The 24,986-nt window shown below is 39.8% G+C and overlaps 1 protein-coding gene across 1 annotated transcript; it reads right to left on the bottom strand.

Annotated features, from left to right (window-relative positions):
• Window positions 1-480: 480 nt before the first annotated feature.
• On the bottom strand, window positions 481-24,986 carry LOC115188745 (N-lysine methyltransferase SMYD2-A). Its single transcript, XM_029747593.1, has 12 exons — window positions 24,641-24,986; window positions 11,214-11,277; window positions 8,806-8,916; window positions 6,184-6,244; window positions 5,073-5,197; window positions 4,845-4,912; window positions 3,476-3,578; window positions 2,847-2,957; window positions 2,614-2,749; window positions 2,235-2,409; window positions 1,101-1,209; window positions 481-930 (listed from the first exon to the last, which is right to left on the bottom strand). The coding sequence occupies exons 1-12, from the start codon at window positions 24,808-24,810 to the stop codon at window positions 847-849; spliced, it is 1,317 nt and encodes a 438-aa protein (XP_029603453.1). The 5' UTR covers window positions 24,811-24,986; the 3' UTR covers window positions 481-846.

Genomic DNA, 24,986 nt, shown 5'->3' with positions numbered 1-24,986 from the left:
CCTGTTCTTGCCGAGGACATTTCTGTACAGTAACTATGACATTGTTTTTGTGATTTTAAAATCCACCGTTGCTAACAGACGTGTGTTTTCTCCTCTCACACCATTCGAGATGGTAGTTAACACCAACCAACCACAGCGTAAGAAGTGGGCGACGTGCTAATATTGTACAAAATGTTCAATCAAACTGAAGTGAGCTTGTTTATCTATAATGGCAGGATTAAATTGGAGTTGATGCTTTAAGTCAATGTTTATGCTCTTTTCAATGTACCGACACATGTATATATATTTTTTAACAATTTTACAACTGACCCATTGTGACAAGGTCAGTTTCACAAGCGTTCTTTAGACCCACCATGACAAAGCAGCTGTCACCACCCAGGCAACGGCTCATCTCATTGGCTGAGAATAACTTTGTTGACACGCAGAGCCCACCCACATGTAAACAACTCAGAATTGATGAAAGACCACAAACAGCTGAGATGGCAATTCTATGGATGATCTATTCTCATAAAACAAGTATGAATTTGGGAGAGAATTGTCCCAAGTGCACCTCAATCCATGAAAACATTTTAGACATATTAACAACAGTTTGACAGGAATCAAAGATCTGCTCAGTACAAAGGTATTCCATATTTAATAACTGCACTCGTAGTCAAGACCTCCAATGTATAAAATATTTTAACCACATAATTAAATAGATCATATCTCCATGACTTTACCATTCTCCTCCTACTGTGCTTCAAAACCAAGGAGAAGGGGAAGTGCCATACACTGTAGCTCTTTGTGTGTGAGAGAGACAAAGAGAGACTTCATTTCTGTTATTCCCAGTGTGTGAGGTCACTTTGTTTATTTCTGCATCTCGATCTCTTTACGAAGCTCTATCAGATACTGATGATCCTTTCCATGAGCCACCTCCATTATGGCCATCGCCTGGACGCACACACACACACACACACACAAAGAGAAGAGTTTAACAGTCTGCTATGTCTTTCACTCAAATTGACAGATTCAATAGAAGCATATATTTTCGTATCTCTCACTACATGTTATAACAAGTAGCCGCTATGGAAATGGAACTAACAGGCTTCTAGTAATGTTACCTTCTTCAGGGCATCGATGCCCGATAACTTTCTCTCCAGGCCCAGGTACAGACGGCCCAACTTCAGATACATGGAGGCCACATTCATGGAGTAGGGAGGGTACAGTATGCTAGAGAGGTCAAGAACAGGTATGTGGTTACTATACAGCCATCAGCTGACCTAGACAGGTAAGAATCATTACTGTACAAACCTGGGGAGATAAACATTACAGCTATACTGTATCAATGTGACAGGTGAGGAAACGGATCATAACCTGAAGGGTTCTAGGTGAATATGGATCAGTTTCTGTAGGGTTCTAGGTGTATGTATGGATCAGTCCCTGAAAGGTTCTAGGTGTATGTATAGATCAGTCTTTGAAGGGTTCTAGGTGTATGTATGGATCAGTCCCTGAAAGGTTCTAGGTGTATGTATAGATCAGTCTTTGAAGGGTTCTAGGTGTATGTATGGATCAGTCCCTGAAGGGTTCTAGGTGTACTTATGGATCAGTCCCTGAAGGGTTCTAGGTGTATGTATGGATCAGTCGTTGAAGGGTTCTAGGTATAAGTATGGATCGGTCCTTGAAGGGTTCTAGGTGTATGTATGGATCAGTCCTTTAAGTGTTCTAGGTGTATGTATGGATTATTCCCTGAAGGCTTCTATGGGTATGTATGAATCAATACTTAAGGGTTCTAGGTGTATGTATGGATCAGTCCTTTAAGGGTTCTAGGTGTATGCATGGATTATTCCCTGAAGGGTTCTATGTGTATGTATGGATCAGTCCCTGAAGGGTTCTAGGTGTATGTATGGATCAGTACTTGAAGGGATCTAGGTGTATGTATGGATCAGTACTTGAAGGGTTCTAGGTGTAAGTATGGAATATTCCCTGAAGGCTTCTATGGGTATGTATGAATCTGTACTTGAAGGGTTCTAGGTGTATGTATGAATGAGTACTTGAAGGGTTCTAGGTGTAAGTATGGATCAGTCTTTGAAGGGTTCTAGGTGTACGTATGGATTATTCCCTGAAGGGTTCTATGTGTATGTATGGATCAGTACCTGAAGGGTTCTATGTGTAAGTATGGATCAATACCTGAAGGGTTCTAGGTGTAAGTATGGATCAGTACCTGAAGGGTTCTAGGTGTAAGTATGGATCAGTACCTGTAGGGTTTGAGGACCTTCTCTCCATAGCGGATGGCTTCGTCCCAATCCCCCATGTAGAGACACACTCCCATGGCCTGGTACATCATGTGCAGCATGTACACATTGGAGTCCTCAAACACCTCACCCATCTTGTCCAGGCTCAGCTGGCACATCTCCATCAGCTCTCCAGGGGGTGCTCAAGAGTCAAGGTCAAGACTAAATTTACAGAATCAGGAACTTAGCCAGTGAGACTGTAAGCCAACTTCTACGCTGTAGATATTTGAGCTGTTGGGCAGAAATTAAAACCTATAATAGAAGACACTTATTTGCATTTCTAAACTCGTCCACTTTAGCCCAGGTTGAGAGGCTACATGGAGAGAAGGACCACAAAGGATATTTTTCTGATATTTGTCAGCTATTTGTTTGGCAGAACGGAACTCTTTGATGGTGTTCCTAGCATAGCGCATCATGCTACTGATCTCCTCCGGTCCTGGAGGCTTGTTTCTCTTACGCACCTTCAGCTTCAACTTGTCCTAAAACAATTAACATTTGGGTGACGTATCCCTTTAAAATCTTAATTATTCAAATATGAATATTCAAGGTTTAGGAAGTAACTGATGATCATCTTACTTTAGATTTGGTTTTACACTCTTTGCAGTCGCAGGTGAAATAGTACGCGTCTCTCAACCTCTCGTTTCTGTCTGCTGTAGGGTAGAGGAGGTCTATGTAGCTGGTGAACACCTGGGAACACACACACAATCATGTATAAACATTCACCATTTAAGTTCACTATTCATACAAGTCGTATATTTAGATCTATTTCATATCGGCTCAGCTTTTTTGATCACCAGTCCTCAGAACAGGTTTTAAAATAACCCTGCAAAGCACTTTAATCAGCTGCTGCTGTGTCTGCTCGTTCTCGTCCTCCCTCCCTTCATCTTCTGAGACCCCACTAAGCCACACACTCCTATCTACAGTATGTTCCTCAAAAGCCCCCTTGCCAAGATGAGAGACACAGACTAGACTACTGAAAGCCACCTATGACCTAACTTCCTGTCACCTGTCTACAATGACAAGGCTCATTCCCACTATTCACTTCTCTGACTCAGCAGCGTACTAGCAATTCAATAACATGACACTGTTGCCCACTTCTACCTGCCCCTTCCCTTAACCCCTCAATACTCTCCCCCTTCCTACCTGAAACATTGAACCTTGACACCAACCCACCACTGCCTTCAGACAGCTGTCCCCATCCTTACCTCTTCCCCAGGGGTCATGTCCTGCACAGCCCGGACCTCGGCCACATTCCCCTTGTACGTCACTATGACGTTAGGACAGCAGCTGTGGTTTACCAGGGCCACACTGAGAGAGAGAGAAAAGGAGATAGATGGGGGGGTGAGCATGGGAACAAAGAGGGAGAGAAATGGGAAATAAATGGGAGACAGAGACAGGGGTTCTAATAACATCGCCATAGGAACGACATAAACACTCCCAGAGGGAACAACTTCATCATAACTGTTTACATGTATTTTTTTGTGTTAACATTCACTATATAGACTATACTGAGGTCACAGAGGCCTCTTTTTTTTGGTTAGTGGTCTAGTTTACCCAGATGCGAATAAAAAACTCTCATAGCTAGCCAGCGGTGCCATGGCACTGGCCCACTCAACAAAGGGAGTGGGATATTATTTCTTCCAATGCCTTAAGAGTAAGCGCTTAGCTGTTGTGGTGGCCAGGATAAGCCATCTCTATTCAAAGGAAACATACAGTAGGCCTCTCTTAAAAGTGTCGGGCCCTAAATAGTGAGCAAGGCATGGGCCTATGGAGAGAACGGAGGACTGAAAAAAAACTACCACAGGCTGAGTGGGCAAATACAGACACTTCACTACACACTCACTATCCAAGGACATTTACAACCAAAACAGCCTGTGTGTGTGTGACACCATTTACAAATTGCCCACCACCACAGAAGGGATAGTTCCCTTTTTATGCTAGTCTAGGATTAGCTTTCCCTTGCCTGTGTGTGTGTGTGTGTGTGTGTGTGTGTGTGTGTGTGTGTGTGTGTGTGTGTGTGTGTGTGTGTGTGTGTGTGTGTGTGCGCGTGTGTGCGTGCGTGCGTGCGTGTGTGTGTGTGGTGGAAAAAGTACCCAATTGTCATACTTGAGTAAAAGTAAAGATACCTTAATAGAAAATGACTCAAGTAAAGGTGAAAGACAACCAGTAAAATACTACTTGAGTAAAAGTCTAAAAGTATTTGGTTTTAAATATACCTAAGTATCAAATGTAATTGCTAAAATATACTTAAGTGTCAAAAGTAAAAGTATGACAACACAATTGTCTTGTTTTTAAAATGTACAGATAGCCAGGGGCACACTCCAACACTCAGACATCATTTACACATGAGGCATTTGTGTTTAGTGAGTCTGTCAGATCAGAGGCAGTAGGGATGACCAGGGATGTTCTCTTGATAAGTGTGTGAATTTGACAATTTTCTGTCCGGCTAGCATTCAAAATGTAACAAGTACTTTTGGGTGTCAGGGAAAATGTATGGAGTAAATGTAGTGGTGTGTGTGTGCGTGTGTGTGTGTGTGTGTGTGTGTGGGGGGGGGGGGGGGGGGGTATTCTCACTCCGGGTAGACTGCTGAGCCCATTTTCGACAACTCCTCATCCTCCACTGTGAAGCCATTACAATTGACCTGGAAGACAGAACAGGAAGGAGTCCCAGAATGGGTACAGACCTACAATAACACAGAGACTAGAGGGACACTGAGGTGATATGAAAGACATTCTTTGTAATTAAAACTGCAGAGAAAATGCGAGTGTGTGTATGTGTGTTTGTGTGCGTGTGTGTTTTACCTGTGAGAAAAGTGTGAGGAGGGCTGTTTTGCTGGGGAAGTCCAGGTTTTTGGAGTAGAACTGGTGCAGGCTGGCTATGTCTCCCTCATTCATCTCCCTCTTCTCATTGTCTACATCGTCTATGTCTGAGAGACACAATGAAGGAGGGATGGATAGAAGGAGAGAGAGACAGAGAGAAACTCACTTAAAGATTGTGTAAAATATTACAAATGATGGTGTCTCCACAAGCCTTATTGTCTAAGAGATGTCATATAAATAAAGTTGATCTAAACTTCTACTGCTGCTGTGGACTCTCTGAGAGGGTCTTCCTTCCATGCTAATCCTTGGACAGCTGCAAAGAGCTTCCAATCAAGAGTCCTTCCCCCCACAAGAAACAGTGGGTTAACTGCCTTGTTCAGGTGCAGAACGACAGATTTTTACCTTGTCAGCTCGGGGATTCGATCTTGCAACCTTTCGGTTACAAGTCCAATGCTCTAATTCATTGTATGTTCAATGTATGTAAAGCTGCTGTGCCATCAGGATGAATGGAATTATTCTATAAGGGGGGCACTCGTTGGGAGGCTCTGTTAAAGGCATGGTAGAGGAGAGTGTCGGGTGACATTTTTCACTAATGTATAAATAGAGAGGGCCAGCTTGACAACGCTATTCTGTTTGTCTCTCTGAAGACTAGGTTTGAAGATAAGCTGCTGTTCAAAAGCAATCCGTATATACAGTATATTGTAGCGACCTTAACCCAACACCTAGCGACCTTCTCATTAGTTTTGGATCTCTTGGTGTAACAGCTAAGGGGTTGTGTTGACAGTCACTGGACCCGGATTCGGGTCCCGATCGGGGCTACACCCCGAATTTGCTACATTGGTGTAAGAAGTGAGTTTGCGTGCATGAGGCCATCGGCTAGGCGTGTACACGTGAGGGACTTGGTACAAAAAGTAAAGGAAGATACCGGAACCCCCCTAATTCATTACACTATCACTGTATCTTCCTTTACTTTGTGTCACGTTCAGTACCATGATGAAAGAGATGTATGTCTCTCACACAGAACGACAATAAGCAGACAACACAATGGAACACTCAGTGTAATGACTCATTCTTTCTGTGTGTGTTTTAGTACGTGATTCCAGCTCTCCAATCAGCAGCAGCTTCTCTGACGTACTCCTCTCTTTCTGGGCTTTCTGCAAAAACAGACCGAGACAGTTGAGTTAACACCCTCTGTCTGCCAAAATAAGCATCCCAAAACAACTAGCAGCACTAACAACACAGATACCATACAGACCTTAACATTTTACTGCAGTGGGCTAAATCAGGGTCACACAGAGTGTTTCTTGTTAGTCTTAAACATATCTACTTTGAAACAAAAGTATACACCTCACACACATGGTTATGGGCTTAAAAAAAATACACCTGTATCATATCAGATATAGAGTTGAAATGTATTCCATTTAGAGTTTGCATCCCAATATGACACTTTATATACATCACAGAAGACTGAAACATAACAAAATCATTTGACATAGAAAAAACAGATTTTGGCATTTATTAATTATGAAATTAGGCAGCCGCTACTCTTCCTGGGGTCCGGCGACATTTAGGCAGTTATACAATTTGACAAATATTACAATAGATTCATTACAGAATTCACAACACACTAAGTGTGTGCCCTCAGGCCCATACTCCATTTTGCGTCATAGTCCTCGCTGTTACATAAAAAAAATCTTATCTTTTAAAAATAAATCTGATTCTACTGCTTGTATTAGTTACCTGGTGTGGAAAAGTTCCATGTGGTCATGGCTCTATGTAGTACTGTGCGCCTCCCATAGTCAGTTCTGGACTTGGGGTCTGTGTGCTAGTCGTTTAAACAAAGCTCACTGCTTTCAACATGTCAATACCTCTCACAAATACCAGTAGTGATGAAGTAAATCTCTCCTCTACTTTGAGCCAAGAGAGATTGACATGCATATTACTAATGTTTGCTCTCTGTGTACATCCAAGGGCCAGCCATGCTGCCCTGTTCTGAGCCATTTACAATTTCCCTAAGTCTCTCTTTGTGGCACCTGACCACACGACTGAACAGTAGTCCAGGTGCAACAAAACTAGGGTCTGTAGGACCTGCCTTGTCCCTATTTTAGCTACTGTTGTATCAATATGTTTTGACCATGACAGTTTACAATCCAGGGTTACTCCAAGCAGTTTAGTCGCCTCAACTTTCTCATTTTAGTCATTTTTTCCACATTATTTATTTATTTATTACATTATTTATTACAAGATTTAGTTGAAGTTTAGGATTTAGTGAATGATTTGTCCCAAATACAATGCTTTTAGTTTTTGAAATATGTAGGGCTAATTTATTCCTTGCCATCTATTCTGAAACTAACTGAAGCTCTTTGTTAAGTGTTGCAATCATTTTAGTTGCTGTAGTAGCTGATGTGTATAGTGTTGAGTCCTCCGCATACATAGACAAAATGGCTTTACTCAAAGCCAGTGGCATGTCGTTAGTAAAGATTGAAAAACGTAAGGGGCCTAGACAGCTGCCCTGGGAAATTCCTGATTCTACCTGGATTATGTTGGAGAGGATTCCATTAAAGAACACCCTCTGTGTTCTGTTAGACAGGTAACTCTTTATCCACAATATAGCAGGGGGTATAAAGCCATAACACATATGTTTTTCCAGCAGCAGACTATGATCGAAAAGGTCAAAAGCCACACTGAAGTCAAACCAAACAGCCCCTAAAATATTTGTATTACCAATTTCTCTGAGCCAATCATCAGTCATTTGTGTAAGTGCTGTGTTTGTTGAATGTCCTTCCTTATAAGCGTGCTGAAAGTCTGTTGTCAATTTGTTTACTGTAAAATAGCACTGTATCTGGTCAAACACTATTTTTTCCAAAACTTTACTAAGGATTGGTAACAGGCTGATTGGTCGGCTATTTAAGCCAGTAAAGGGGGCTTTGCTTCCCTCCAGGCCTGAGGGCACACCCTTTCTAGTAGGCATAAATTGAAGATATGGCAAATAGGAGTGGCAATATCGTCCGCTCTTATCCTCAGTAATTTTCCATCCATTTGTTGCTGGCATGTAATGCCTAAGTTTGCTAATCTTGCCAATGAAAAAATAATTAAAGTAGTTGGTAATATCATTTGGTCTTGTAATGAATGAGCCATCTGATTCAAAGAATGATGGAACTGAGATTGCCTTTTTTCCCAAAATGTCATTGAAGGTGCTCCAAAGCTTTTTACAATCATTCTTTCATAGTGTAGTTTCTTCTTCTTTTTACTCAGTCACATGATTTCTCAAATTGCAATATGCTTGCCAATCTGTTGTGTAGCCACTTATTTGCCATTCCTTTTGCCTCATCCTTCTCAATCATACTATTTTTTTAATTCCTCATCAATCCATGTGGGATTTAACAGTTTTTACAGTCCTTTTCTTAATGTGTGCATGCTTATTACTAACTAGAATAAGCAATTTCATAAATGTGTCAAGTGCAATGTCTGTTTACTCCTCATTACACACCACGGACGAACAAATATTTTTTACATCAGCAACATAGGAATCACTACAAAACTTATTGTACGACCTCTTCTACACTATATTAGGCCCAGTCTTTGGAACTTTGGTTGTCCTAGATATGGCTACTATATTGTGATCACTACACCTGATGGATCTGGATACTGCTTATCATCACACTGGTAGAGTTACTGGTAGTAACTGTGGAATAGAGCTACTTCTCTCTCTCACCTGTTTGGCGATTATCCTAGCCACCAGTCGGACGGACTCAGACGGACACCAGTTCTCCCCGTACGCTATCATGGCCCCACACTCCAGCTTGTGCATGGCCCAATCCCCTTTCTGAGGAACACACACAGGAGTTGTGTTTAAGAATGTTGGGCCACTAAAGGTGTCCATTTGATACCACAACTGTATCATTTGTGCTAGCCTCCACTCATACTCCTTTTGATGTCATTGAGTGATTGGATGGAGCGTGCTAAAGAGATAGTCAGACAGCATGCAACTCCACAGCGGACCCTCTTATCCATAGCGACTTGCATTCATCTTGAGATAGATAGGTGGGACAACCACATTTCACAGTCATAGTAAGTACGGCAAAGTCAATGCTAGTGGGGGGGGGGGGGGGGGGGGGGGGGGGGGGGGGTATTTAAGATACTCTTTGAAGAGGTAGGGTTTCAGACGTACACACCCATTACTATGCACGACAGAAAATATCCCCGACCACACTAACCCACAATTCGAAACAACCAGTCTTTAGTGATGACCTTAACCCAAACATAAACTATATGCTTTCCCCTAACCCTGGTGATATAGTATATCCTCTACACCCTTACCTACCCACTCCAAACTAACTCCTCTACCCCAGCCCCATCCATGCCCTCTGCCATTCCTGGAACTATAGGCATTCTGCCTATAGGATATTAGTGACACATTATCTGACCTCTAATATAAAACACACAGGACTTCACATTCAGAACTGAGAGTATACAGTATACACACTGATGCTGGAAGAGAATGCAATGTTAGGTACTTGTAAATGGCTGTATGTATGTACAGTAACAGTCAAAAGATTGGAGACACCTACTCATTCAAGGTATTTTTTTATTTTTTACTATTTTCTACACTGTAGAATAATAGTGAAGATATCAATACTATGAAATAACACATATGGAATTATGTAGTAACCAAAAAAGTGTTAAATAAATCAAAATATATGTTAGATTTGAGATTCTTTAAAGATTCATTTCCTTTGCCTTCATGACGGCTTTGCACACTCTTGGCATTCTCCCAACCAGCTTCATGAGGAAGTTACCTGGAATGCATTACAATTAACAGGTGTGCCTTGATAAAAGTTAATTTGTGGAATTTCTTTCTTTCTTAATGCGTTTGAGCCAATCAGTTGTGTTGTGACAAGGTAGGGGTGGTATAAAGAAGGTAGCCCTATTTGGTAAAAGACCAAGTCCATATTATGGCAAGAACAGCTCAAGCAAAGAGAAATGACAGTCCATCATTACTTTAAGACATGAAGCTCAGTCAATTCTGAAAATTTCAAGAACTTTGAAAGTTTCTTCAAGTGCAGTCGCAAAAACCATCAAGCACTATGATGAAACTGGCTCTCATGAGGACCGCCACAGGAAAGGAAGACAGAGTTACCTCTGCTGCAGAGGATAAGTTCATTAGTTAACTGCACCTCAGATTGCAGCCCAAATAAATGCTTCACAAAGTTCAAGTAACAGACACATCTCAACATCAACTGTTCAGAGACTGCGTGAATCAGGCCTTCATGGTCGAATTGCTGCAGAGAAACCACTACTAAAGGACACCAATAAGAAGAAGAAACTTGCTTGGGCCAAGAAACACGAGCAATGGACATTAGACCAATGGAAATCTTTCCTTTTGTCTGATGAGTCCAAACTTAAGATTTGTGGTTCCAACCGCCATGTCTTTGTGAGACGCAGAGTAGGTGAACGCATGTGTGGTTCCCACCGTGAAGCATGGAGGAAGAGGTGTGATGGTTTGGGGGTGCTTTGCTGGTGACACTGTCTGTGATTTATTTAGAATTCAAGGCACACTTAACCAGCATGGCCACCACAGCATTCTGCAGCGATATGCCATCCCATCTGGTTTGCGCTTAGTGGGACTATCATTTGTTTTGACCCAAAACACACCTCCAGGCTGTGTAAGGGCTATTTTACCAATAAGGAGAGTGATGGAGTGCTGCATCAGATGACCTGGCCTCCACAATCACCCAACCTCAACCCATTTGAGATGGTTTGGGATGAGTTGGACCACAGAGTGAAGGAAAAGCAGCCAACAAGTGTTCAGCATATGTGGGAACTCTTTCAAGACTGTTGGAAAAGCATTCCAGGTGAAGCTGGTTGAGAGAATGCCAAGAGTGTGCAAAGCTGTCATCAAGGCAAAGGGTGGCTACTTTGAAGAATCTAAAATCTATTTGGATTTGTTTAATACTTTTGTGGTTACTATATGTGTTATTTCATAGTTTTGAGGTCTTCACTATTATTCTACAATGTAGTAAATAGTAAAAATAAAGAAAAACCCTGGAATGAGTAGGTGTGTCCAAACTTTTATGTGCAATGTTATCATCATCATCATCGTCATCATCATCGTCGTCTTACCTGACATTTCACATTGCAATACAATGCTTTTTTGCACTTCCCACATTTTGCCAAGCCCTCCTTCCTATGGATGACAAGACAATGGGTTAGTGGAGAATGAGTACTAAAACATCCATAGCTTCTAGTCACATTTTCACCTAATACTGTTACAAACAGGGCATTACAGCCAGGTAAATACTGCCTCACAGAGCACAGTGGTATGCTATCATGGCACAGTTTAGCAGCCACTGCCAAACATAGTAAGGAGTCAATTCCTTTTCAATTAACTTCCTTTATTGACTGAGTTAAAATGGATTGGGCCCCAACCCTGAATATGGTTCCTGATGAACATGGCATACACAACTGCTGTAGATACACACACATGACATGTATGACTGAGACATGACAGTCTGTAGTTGATCTGGTTCAACGAGAGAGAAAAAGGCAAGACAACTGGTGTCTTCATCACTGTGTGTTGTGTGTGTGTGTGTGTGTGTGTGTGTGTGTGTGTGTGTTGTCAGTTTTACGGAGCAACCCATTCCTCCTGACGTGGGGGCAGGAGTTGTTAAAGGGGTTTCTCCCGTTGTAACCGAGGGGGACTGTAGCCTTTGAAACATTCTGGGGTATTAATAGATGTGCCCTTTGAGTTGGACCAGCTGCCATTTCAGACACAGAGAACAAGAACAGTAGAAAACTCCAAACACGCCACTGATACTGCAGGGAGTCTATGGAGCTGGGAGTCAAGACCTACCATTGCAGTGGGTTGTAGGCTATCTAGTTCCTTTGGGGTTATGGCTAAAGACTGAACCATTGGTATCAAGATGAAAGAACTGTACTAATCCTGCCGGTATTGTCTACAGACAAAAAAGGGGTTGCAACTTCCAAACGGTTGTTATATTACTGCCCTTTTTGACTAAAGAGCAGCATCATCAATCCATCAGTTGCAGAATAGTGACAGACTACATTACAGCAATTAAAGCAGCTGGATATCTCAAATGTCTCATGTATGCCTTGAGAGAAGAGATAAAAAATACAAAAATTGCTACAGATGTAGGATTTTAATTTGATCACTCTTTTGTTGCTTATAATTTTTCTGTACAGCAGGAAATGCAAACTTGCAGTGTAGTCAAGGTTTAAAAAAGCTACTAAAGTTCGTAATTTAGACTTTAAAATATCAGACTTGATTTGCCCTAATAAAAAACTGATCAACTCATAGAAAAAATGTCCATTAATTATAATCTACACTACCTTTCAAAAGTTTGGGGTCACTTAGAAATGTCCTTGTTTTCCATGAAAACATGCATGAAATGAGTTGCAAAATGAATAGGACATATAGTCAAGACGTTGACAAGGTTAGAAATAATTATTTTTAATTGAAATAATAATTGTGTCCTTTAAACTTTCCTTTCGTCAAAGAATCTTACTACATTTACACACACTGTATATAGATTTCTTCTATTGTATTAATGACTGTACGTTTGTTCATCCCATGTGTAACTCTGCTGTTTGTGTCGCACTGCTTTGCTTTATCTTGGCCAGGTCGCAGTTGTAAATGAGAACTTGTTTTCAACCAGCCTACCTGGTTAAAAAATGTTTTTTTAAATACTCAATTTGGAGCAATTACAGCCTTGCAGACCTTTGGCATTCTAGTTGTCAATTTGTTGAGGTAAGAGATTACACCCCATGCTTCCTGAAGCACCTCCCACAAGTTGGATTGGCTTGATGGGCACTTCTTACGTACCATACGGTCAAGCAGCTCCCACAACAGCTCAATAGGGTCGAGATCCGGTGATTGTGCTGGCCACTCCATTATAGACAGAATACCAGCCGACTGCTTCTTCCCAAAATAGTTCTTGCATAGTTTGGAGCTGTGCTTTGGGTCATTGTCCTGTTGTAGGAGGAAATTAGCTCCAATTAAGCGCCGTCCACAGGGTATGGCATGGTGTTGCAAAATGGAGTGATAGCCTTCCTTCTTCAAGATCCCTTTTACCCTGTACAAATCTCCCACTTTACCACCACCAAAGCACCTCCAGACTATCACATTGCCTCCACCATGCTTGACAGATGGCGTCAAGCACTCCTCCAGCATCTTTTCATTTTTTGCGTCTCACGAATGTTCTTCTTTGTGATACGAACACCTCAAATTTAGATTCGTCTGTCCATAACACTTTTTTCCAATCTTCCTCTGTCCAGTGTCTGTGTTCTTTTGCCCATCTTAATCTTTTCTTTTTATTGGCCAGTCTGAGATATGGCTTTTTCTTTGCAACTCTGACTAGAAGGCCAGCATCCCGGAGTCGACTTTTCACAGTTGATTTTGAGACTGGGGCGTCTGTTTCTCAAACTAGACACTCTAATGTACTTGTCCTCTTGCTCAGTTGTGCACCGGGGCCTCCCACTCCTCTTTCTATTCTGGTTAGAGACAGTTCGCACTGTTCTGTGAAGGGAGTAGTACACAGCGTTGTACGAGCTCTTCAGTTTCTTGGCAATTTCTCGCATGGAATAGCCTTCATTTCTCAGAACAAGAATAAACTGATGAGTTTCAGAAGAAAGTTATTTGTTTCTGGCCATTTTGAGCCTGTAATCGAACCCACAAATGCTGATGCTCCAGATAATGAACTAGTCTAAAGATGGCTAGTCTCATTGCTTCTTTAAATCAGAACAACAGTTTTCAGCTGTGCTAACATAATTGCAAAAGGGTTTTCTAATGATCAATTAGCCTTTTAAAATGATAAACTTGGATTAGCTAACACAACGTGCCATTGGAACACAGGAGTGATGGTTGCTGATAATGGGCCTCTGTACGCCTACGTAGATATTCCATAAAAAAAATCTGTCATTTCCAACTACAATAGTCATTTACAACATTAACAATGTCTACACTGTATTTCTGATCAATTTTATGTTATTTTAATGGACAAAGATGTGCTTTTCTTTCAAAAACAAGGACATTTCTAAGTGACCCTTAACTTTTGAACGGTAGTGCATATCCTCCTTGTTAATATGCATTGACTTCCCATTCACCAGTCTAATCAACTATCTGCACCTGTTGCGCCTGTTATGCACAGCAGGTGTGTCTTCTTAATTTTTTTGTACCGCACTGATGAAGGCATAAGGCTGAAACATACGCCCTGTTCCATTTATATATATATATATATATATATATATATATATATATATATATATATATATATATATATAGCACCTTGTACTTGTGCGAGTACTTTTTCAACTCTACAGATATTTTCTCTCCCACGCCTTTCATTTTAGCCTGAGGGTTTGTTAATTATAAGCTACATTCACATTTCCTATTGCTGCAGGATTATTTTCCTGCTGTAGCAAACTGGCACAAATTAAGGGAAAGGTTCACCCATTTTGGATATTAAATTATTGTTGTGCATGCCTGAGTGATGTTTTATCGATACCCTGGGTAATTTCATGTTTATCTCAGTTATTGGCATTCAAGCAGGCAGAAATCAATGACGTATGACGTAGCAATGTGATAAAATCGCTCTCATCACACTGGAAGTTAATAGGAATATGACTTTTAGATCGTGAAAACGTCTATAATACACGTCAGATTTCAATACTGGCCGATGTCTTCTCTCGAATGAGAAATGTATCATATTTTTGCGATATTCCTACCTCGAGAAATTTGTAATTCACATTGTCATGCTGCGGCACACGGTTGCTAAGCTAATCATTTTTTTATCTTCACGCAATCCCTTCTCAAAGTCAGTATATATGTTGAGAAGCGTGCCTATTTTTCTCTAAAGTACATAATGTCACAATTCCAAAGCTATACGATATTATAGATAGCAAGTTAGTCATCTCATATCTCAGAACATATTTGTAATGTTGTACTAATGTTGGGTTTTTGAGCTAGCGCCCAATAGACTCCCATTCACTACTTGAAGGAGAGCGCTCTTTGTCCCAGAATGCACCGTGTGGCCCACTGACGTAGCATGGGCAACGTTTCCCATCTCCTCAAAAAGTATATCTGCCAATTGTAAATGTTTCATTCCACTCTGTGTGGCACATCAATCTGCAGGTTGAACATGATGAGATTGTAGACTACTAAATTGATAGTGCAGTTTGTTTAGGTGATTTTACAACTAACTAGATACTTAACCAGCTGATATTGTCTTTGATATTATTGTGTGTAGCTATGTTTTCTAGCTAGCTAGCTACCTAGCCAGCCAGCCCATAGAGAGAGCATTGCATTGTGGATTTTGTAGTCAACTTGAGCTGCAACAGATTTCCACAATGATTTTTCCCATTGCTACCAACATTATAACCCCCAAATGATACATTTCTTTAAAAAATTATTGTTCTCACATATTAGTGTTATTTAACACCATATAATTAAAGGAATGAGTGGATTTGGTGGATTTTTTCTTTAAGATCCTACATCTATAGCATTTACAAAGAGATGTTTCACTGCAGGAAGACAGACATCTCTTTTTCTTTTCAGATAGAAGCACAAAAGTTTACTTGAACTTTTATGCTTGTCTCTAAAAAGGACGGGGATAAGAGAAAAGGTTAAGGTTTAATGAATAGCACACAGTATATTCTCCTTTGAAAAGTCTCTCTTGATAAAATGAACAGCCACTTTGGCATTTCAGAAAGAGAACATGATACAGATCTTACAGCATAATAACATAAGACATAAGCTACATATGAGAACCAAAGGCAAAGGGGTTCTTATCCCATACCATCAAAAACATGGTGCCCTTTATGACAGATGCTGATCATACAGCAATATAATATAGAATGCAAATGCAAATCATCCAAATATAGCAGTAATCTTTAAGAACAAATGGTTCTTCATGTTACTTCTAAGAGAGGTTATTTTCTGCCAAGTAATTGAATGAAGTGAACCACCACCAAATGCATAAACAAGGACAGGTCAGTAGAGTGGTTCAGCTCACAAGGGCACATTTTTAATTGCACAGAAAGAGAACTGAAATGTTAGAATATTTGAATAGGCATTCATATTTGCTATGTTATCCATTAAGGGTGAGCATTTAAAAAGGTCTCACGCATGTATTTACTACTAGGCCATAGCACAGACAAGCAGCCAGCCCCAGAGAAGCTGTCAAAGACAAAAACAAGCAGCCAGCCCCAGAGAAGCTGTCAAAGAATAAAACAAGCAGCCAGCCCCAGAGAAGCTGTCACAAAGACAAAGACAAGCAGCCAGCCCCAGAGAAGCTGTCACAAAGACAAAAACAAGCAGCCAGCCCCAGAGAAGCTGTCACAAAGACAAAGACATTTTCTGCCTGTGAGACGATGGAATGATCCCTCTCGATGGGAAAAGAGAAGGACTGGAGAAAGAGAAGATAGTATCTAGATCTTTCAAGGTGTTCACTGTTGAGTAAAGGACTATGTAGACACCACCCACTGGGGAAAAATTGGTTGAATCAACGTTGTTTCCATGTAATTCCAACCAAAAAATGCAATGTGATGTAGTTGAATCAACGCGGAGAAAAGAAAAGTCAGAAACGTAAGAGAATGTTATTTTTTTTTCACCCAACATTTAACTTAAATCCAATGAGATGGTGAAATGTTTTGTTGATTTCACGTTGAATTCACGTAAGTTGAGAACTCAATGTAGATCAAAACTAGACGTTGAACTGGCGTCTGTGCTTAGTGTGCAGATGATCTTGCAGATGACAGCACATCTGTACTTACGGGGACCTCACCCCAGGACTACTCCAGTGTCAGGTGTAAAGAAAGAGTGTGTGTTGCAACATGGAGTGTCTGTTAAAAGAATCAATTAAAATTGACATTAATATGTGTCTAACTAGAAATTACAATGAAATTATAAACACAGCACTACCTACCTCCAAGAAACTGACTTGATTTGAATGACAAAGTTGACTGACAAATATATCCCAAAACTCTTAGAAATCTTAGAAAGTTCCCATCTTGAAATATGTCAGATCATGTAGCTGTTTGTTTACCACCCATTTGATTAAAAACTGTTATTTTACTGTACTACAATTTGTGAATGATAATTCTCTTAAGTGTTGCCACATGGACCCGTTACGTGGAATAGGCCTACAGAAAGCCAAGCCCCTCCACTACGGCATACAGAAATAGATTTTATAGATTGGGCCTGTCATGCCAAATAGTGCCTCTATTTTTGCCTCTATTTTACCTCGTAGCGGTCACGAAGGAAGGAGGACGCGGGCAGTTCTAGTTCTATTTCACCTTATAAGCGCTCGCTCAGTCTGCACAAAATTGTTACCTCAGAATTGCTCTCCAATCATGGTGTTTTTGACGGTGACAACCTGCTGACTGCCTGCTGCTTCAGAGGACCGAAAAGACTGGAAAGAGAACACTCTTTCTTTACCATATATTTGTCTTCATATAAGAAAATATTGTTAAATAGGAATAAATAATTTAAGCTGTTTTAGATCGACATTGCTAGCTACTGTACTTATTTACCTAAGCCTGCATAGTCAGCTAGCTAGCTACAGTAGCTGTCTAGGCAGGCTGTGACTCAGAGGGGGACACTTTTTGGCCGGGGGACATTATTTGTCATGACAGCCCCATCATGACAAACTACAGTGCTTTTACACCTGCATTGCTTGCTGTTTGGGGTTTTAGTCTGGGTTTCTGTACAGCACTTTGAGATATCAGCTGATGTAAGAAGGGCTATATAAATACATTTGATTTGATACAGCACAAACTGCTCTGGAAAAGAGCCCTGGCCACGCTACAAGCTCATTATTTTGGTAGTAGGAGAGCAGGGCACCAATGACTGGACAATATATGAAGAGTTTAATTCCAAAACACAATAAATCCATTGTCAGAAATGTTGGTAAATTAGCTTTAATTTTTGTAAAAAATTATGGAAGAGATATGTGATTTTTTTACTATATAATCATGGCATGGGGTTGTTCAATGACAGACATGTACTTGTTTAAAATGTATCACTTGTAATCATGTTTTTTTGCTAAATGCTAATGTTTTACACAGTGAAATGTAACAACTATCTACATTTTTTATAAAGAAATGCACAATTGATACATATGTGACATCAATAATAAAAAAGATATACTTAGTAATGTGAGCTCTGTATGTAAAACATTTACGTTTGACATTTTAGTAATTCAGTAGATGCTCTTATCCTGTGCGACTTGAGACTGTGTTGTCATGTTTTGCTGCCTTGTTATGTTGTTGTCTTAGGTTGTCTCTTTATGTAGTGTTGTGTCTCTCTTGTTGTGATGTGTGTTTTGTCCTGTATTTATATTGTATTTCTATTTTTATGTTTTTAATCCTAGGCCCCCGTCCCCGCAGGAGGCCTTTTGCCTTTTGGTAGGCCGTCATTGTAAATAAGAATTTGTTCTTAACTGACTTGCCTAGTTAAATAAAGGTAAATAAAATAAAAAGACTTACAGTAAGTGCATTCATATTAAGATAGCTAGGTGAGACAACCACATACAGTATCAAAGTCAAATATACAGGATATGAAACATTCCATTGTAGCTAAACAACGGACATAAAGCATTTGCCACAAAAAAAAAACATTTTCATACACATCTAAAATCGATGAAACAAAAATCTGAGAACAGTAATATTTTACACATACATAAAGGTACCATAAGCAACCATTTCTGATTTTAAAAAAAACAAGTGTGAAATATTGGTGGATATAGTGTTTTGGAAATAAACTATTCATATTCAGAGTAATGTAAGCCAATATTGTCAGTCTGAATATCTGGCAAATACTCATTAGAAGGCTATGATGTATAAGTCAATCCTGATATCACAGATCTAAGGCAGAAACAGTGGGGCATGCGAACCTGGGTGGATATGTGATACAGATGTAGGATCTACATTTTATCACTCTTTTGTTGCTGAGAATTTTCCTGCACAGTAGTGTATTTGACTTGTAGTGCGTCTGAGTTCTAAAAAGGCTTCTAAAGTTTGTCATTTCCACTTTGAATTTTCAGACTTGATTTGCCCTAACGAAAAATGTATCAACCCCCACAACAATGTCCATTCATTATAATCCATATAATAATTCACATTTCCTGATACTGCGGGATTATTTTCCTGCTATAGCAAACTGTCTCAAATTAAGATCTGACATCTTTATGTAAGGGTGTTGTATTTGTATTTATTAGGGATCCCCATTAGCTGCTGCCAAGGCAGAAGCTACTCTCCCTGGGGTCCAAACACATTAAGGCACTTACTGTACATCACACATCAAACAAAATATAAAACAGTACATCATATAACATTATTACACCACTACATATCTACAATATAAAATGTATACCACTATACGATAATATTACAATGTACATGTGTGTAGTAGCGCTGATACCATTTAGTCGACTGGTCGATTGTTTGGTCGACAGGCATGCATATTATTAATGTTAACTCTCCGTGTACATTTAAGGGCCAGCCGTGCTGCCCTGTTCTGAGCCAATTGTAATTTTCACAAGTCCCTCTTTGTTGCACCTCACCATACGACTGAACAGTAGACCAGGTGCCTCTAGGACCTGCCTTGTTGATAGTGTTGTTAAGAAGGCAGAGCAGAGCTGTATTATGGACAGACTTCTCCCCATCTTAGCTACTGTCATATACATTTTTTTTACCATGACCAGTTTACAATCCAGGGTTACTCCAAGCAGTTTAGTCACCTCAACTTTCGCAATTTCCACATTATTCATTACAAGATTTAGTTGAAGTTTAGGGTTTAGTGAATGATTTGTCCCAAATACAATGCTTTTAGTTTTTGAAATATTTAGGACTAACATATTCCTTGCCACCCATTCTGAAACTAAATGCAGCTCTTTGTTAAGTGTTTCAGTCATTTCAGTCGCTGTAGTAGCTGACGTGTATAGTGTTGAGTCATCCGCATACATACAGTACATACATCCCACAGCTTTACTCAAAGCCAGTGGGATGTCATTAGTAAAGATTGAAAAAAGTAAGGGGCCTAGACAGCTGCCCTGGGGAATTCCTGATTCTACCTGGTGTTGTGTCTTTTGGCATCATTAAAAGTGAAGACTGTTATTTTATCAAATCAATTCTCTGTAATTATTATTACATGATTAAACTAATCATGTAAATTTAATTAACTAGGAAGTAAGGGCACCAAGGAAAAGTTTCAGATTACAAAGTTATAATTTTCCTAATATAACTCTTCAGATATTTTAATAGCTGATCAATTAGTCTTCTAAATAATGAATTATTCTTTACCTCACATTAGTCTCCTTCCAAATATCGCAAATTGTTGGTTATCTGCACGAACTCAGCCTTTACTATAAATCATCCATACACCAATTGTCTTAATCATTTATTTACTAACTAACTAATTAATCACAGAAATGCATAAACAAACAAACAGTAGATCTGTTACTACCAAATGATAGGGAAGATTCCCTAGTGGGCTAAGACGATATGACGGCTTGGTGGACAAAGGGAAGTGGGTGTGGACTGAGCGAGAGTGGGAAAGACAAAAGGGATCACTACACACACAGTTGATAATTATAGTAATTGAAATGCTAATCCTTTGCACATGAACGCTCACTCATTCGGGAATAATTGCAATCAATATATATTTACGCCCAGGTGTCATTGTGATCTCTGTTGGAATCGTCAGTCCATCTGCTGGAGAGTCAGTTCATCTGCGTCTCTTTCTCTCTTTCTGGTTCCCTGAAGATCAAAGTCTTTCGTGGTTAGAATGGATACTTCAGAGTACCATTCAGAAATGTTCTCATACAATATATCTTTCGGCGGTTGTCAGTAATAGCATCCCAGGGTTACATAATTTCTAGCTGCAGACTAGTAATTAGTATCTAAGATTTGCTCTTATTCTGTCGGGATCGATAGTCTCAGAGTTTAACCATTTCCAGCCGTGTAGCCAATGCTCCACGTGGTATGGTTAGGATTTCAATAACTTTTCGCAATCACAGCTCATGGGCTGTGGGTTTGCTTAGTCTAAACTATCCGCAATCACAGATCATGCTGTGGGTTTGCTCAGTCTTGGTACTCAAACCTGTGCCACCTCAGCTGACACCGAGGTATGCATGGTCTCAAGACAGTTTCCTGGGGGGGGGGGGGGGGGGGGGGTATTTGTAACTGGAGGTCGACCGATTATGATTTTTCAGCGCCAATACCGATTATTGGAGGGCCAAAAAATGGCGATACCGATTAATCGGCCGTTTTTTTTATTCATTTATTTGTAATAATGACAATTACAACAATACTGAATGAACACTTATTTTAACTTAATATAATACATAAATACTATCAATTTAGCCTCAAATAAATAATGAAACATGTTCAATTTGGTTTAAATAATGCAAAAACAAAGTGTTGGAGAAGAAAGTAAAAGTGCAATATGTGTCATGTAAAAAAGCTAACATTTAAGTTCCTTGCTCAGAACATGAGAACATATGAAAGCTGGTGGTTCCTTTTAACATGAGTCTTCAATATTCCCAGGTAAGAAGTTTTAGGTTGTAGTTATTATAGGAATTATCTAACGGGTGGCATCCCTAAGTCTAAATATTCCTGTTACCTTGCACAACCTTCAATGTTATGTCATAATTATGTACAATTCTGGCAAATTAATTACGGCCTTTGTTCACACAGTTCGCAATGAGCCAGGCGGCCCAAACTGCTGTATATACCCTGACTGCTTGCACGGAACGCAAAAGAAGTGACACAACGTCACTTCCCTAGTTATAAGAAATTCATGTTAGCAGGCAATATTAACTAAATATGCAGGTTTAAAAATATATAATTGTGTATTGATTTTAAAGAAAGGCATTGATGTTTATGGTTAGGTACATTGGTGCAACGACAGCGCTTTTTTTGCAAATGCGCTTGTTAAATCATCACCCGTTTGAGAAATTAACAGGCACCGCATCGATTATATGCAACGCATGACACGTTAGATGACTACACATGGTTGATGATATTACTAGTTTAACTAGTGATTATGTTAAGATTGATCGTTTTTTATAAGATAAGTTTAATGCTAGCTAGCAACTTACCTTGGCTTCTTGTTGCCCTCGCGTAACAGGTAGTCAGTCTGCCACGCAGGCTCATCATGGAGTGCAATGTAAGGCAGGTGGTTAGAACGTTGGACTAGTAACCGGAAGGTTGCAAAAACGAATCCCCGAGGTGACAAGGTACAAATCTGTTGTTCTGCCCCTGAACAAGGCAGTTAACCCCCGTTCCTAGGCCGTCATTGAAAATAAGAATGTGTTCTTAACTGACTTGCCTAGTTAAATAAAGGTTAAATAAAATACATTAATAAAAATGTTGGAGAGGTTACTATTAAAGAACACCCTGTGTGTTCTGTTAGACAGGTAACTCTTTATCCACAATATAGCAGGGGGTGTAAAACCATAACACATACGTCTTTCCAGCAGCAGACTTTGATCGAAAAGGTCAAAAGCCACACTGAAGTCTAACAAAACAGCCCCCACAATCTTTTTACCATCAATTTCTCTCAGTGCTGTGCTTGTTGAATGTACTTCCCTACAAGCGTGCTGAAAGTCTGTTGTCAATTTGTTTACTGTAAAATAGCATTGTATATGGTCAAACACCATTTTTTCCAAAAGTTTACTAAGGGTTGGTAACAGTCTGATTGGTCAGCTATTTGAGCCAGTAAAGGGGTCTTTACTATTCTTGGGTAGCGGAATAACTTTTGCTTCCCTCCAGGCCTGAGGGCACACACTTTCTAGTAGGCTTAGATTGAAGATATGGCGAATAGGAGTGGCAATATCGTCTGCTATTCTCCTCAGCAATTTTCCATCCAAGTTGTCAGACCCCGATGACTTGTCATTGTTGATAGACAACAATCTTTTTTTGTAAGTGTCATTTCAGTCACATATGGCAGGTGTTTAATAAATCCAAGAGATATACAATAATTCTTCGAATTAAAAAGTTATTTTTTTCAAGAATGCAACCTTTAATATGATGGTGCATTGTTTTATCCCTAATATATCAAGTCCACTAATTAGGGGTTCAAAGCAAAGCTGTTATTCTTACATACAAAAATCATTGACATGGTCAAATAACTCAGGCATAGAATGATAACTTTTTAAAGAATTTGGCACACAGAAACTACAGGCCATGAGTAACTTGGTCAAAAAACATGGTACCAATTGGCTTATAGGTGGCGCTGCTATAAGCAGTCTCACTTAAACCTTCATACCCCATTTGACCTAGAGAACATTTTTATGTAGGTGTCTTTCCTCATGCTGAACAAATTTGCCTCAAGGACCCATAAGGTCCGTCAGGATAGATTTTCCTCCATCTTGGACATTTTTTGAAACCTTTAAAAAATATATATTTTCATTAACTATAAGTCCAAATAACACAAAATTCGGTATGTAGACCCATGGTACATCTCTTAGCTTTAAAAACGCTAATAAACAGTTACATGATCTAGAGCATGGTCAATCAAGTTAATGTTTCTAACATTTTCAGAACACTAAGCAACTATTGATTTAGAACACTGGAGAGTTACCACAAGGATGCTTTCTACTGTGAGATACATTCAGCCTCTTGCGAATTGAAGGAAAATTATGAAACACAGAGAGAAGAAAGGTGCATTATTTTATGTTTTTTTATTGTTCCATGTTTTTGGAGATGCCTGGAGGGATTGGTTAAGAGATGGCTGAGTTATTGCTAAATCAGGAAATCAGATTTTACATGTCCATTTAAATCCTTTGTAAATCCACTTGCCATCACTATCATGAACATCCCTAAGATGAACCTCACTTGGTTTGGTATTGATATCTCAAAAAACAAGGAAACTATTAACAACTCATTATTTGCACATGTAAAGCATATGCTAATGCTCAAAATCATCTGCAATCATTTTCTCCTCAAGAACCATATATCAGATACACTCCAGATTTTGTATTTTAGACACATGTTTGCACATAAAAGAAAACGGTTAATACATGATAGAATGCTTGCTTTGTTATCCAACTGATCCTGTCCTCTTCTGTCATCATGTGAAACCGGGCATGGCTGCTTGCAGCTATATATACACATTTACATTGTAGCTATTATGCAGACGCTCTTATAAAGAGTGACTTAGGCCTACAGTTAGTACATTCATTCTAAGGTAGCTAGCTAGGTGAGAAAACCACATATCACTGTCATAGTAAGCTATTTTTTCCTAAATAAAGCAGCTATCAGCAAAGTCTGTGCTAAGAAAAGACAAGTTGGAGTGTTAGTCCAGTAACTTTAATTACTGCTTCTCTTCTTGCGACAATTGTGAGCTCACACTGGTTTCTGTGATTAACTCCCCTGTGATACACAATCACAGTCAAATACATCCGTTATGGAGAGGAATACAAATATATGACACCAATGAAATAAATCGGCTAAATGACGAATCAGTTCACCTCCACATGCAAGACATGAGAAAAGTGGTTGACACTTGTCAGGGTGGAGTGATAGCCTACCTTGTGAAGCAGAATTCACAGTTAGAGCCTCTCTCGCTGGCAGTCAGGACGTAAGTATATGGAAGACTAGCGAAGAGAAGCTCCCCAACTTTGAAGGGTTTGGTGACCCGGAGTCCTCGCCCTTTGCCCGGACTGACGAACCTCTCAATTCCCTCAATGTTCTCTTTCATTCTGTCGCTTATACAGTAGAAAACTTCCTTCCGAATTCCACTATTCACCAAGAATCAGCTACAATAAACCCACGTTTGGCGCAGCAGTTGCCTACGTGTCGTTAGAATTACACCGGTATGGTTTAGTGCCCCTTCCCTAAAAAAGCGACAGCGTCACCGTCCCCAATTACGGTTCA

Source organism: Salmo trutta, chromosome 1 (genome assembly GCF_901001165.1).
Source record: "Salmo trutta chromosome 1, fSalTru1.1, whole genome shotgun sequence".
Taxonomy (NCBI): Eukaryota; Metazoa; Chordata; class Actinopteri; order Salmoniformes; family Salmonidae; genus Salmo; species Salmo trutta.
This window is presented reverse-complemented; position numbering and strand designations above follow the sequence as displayed.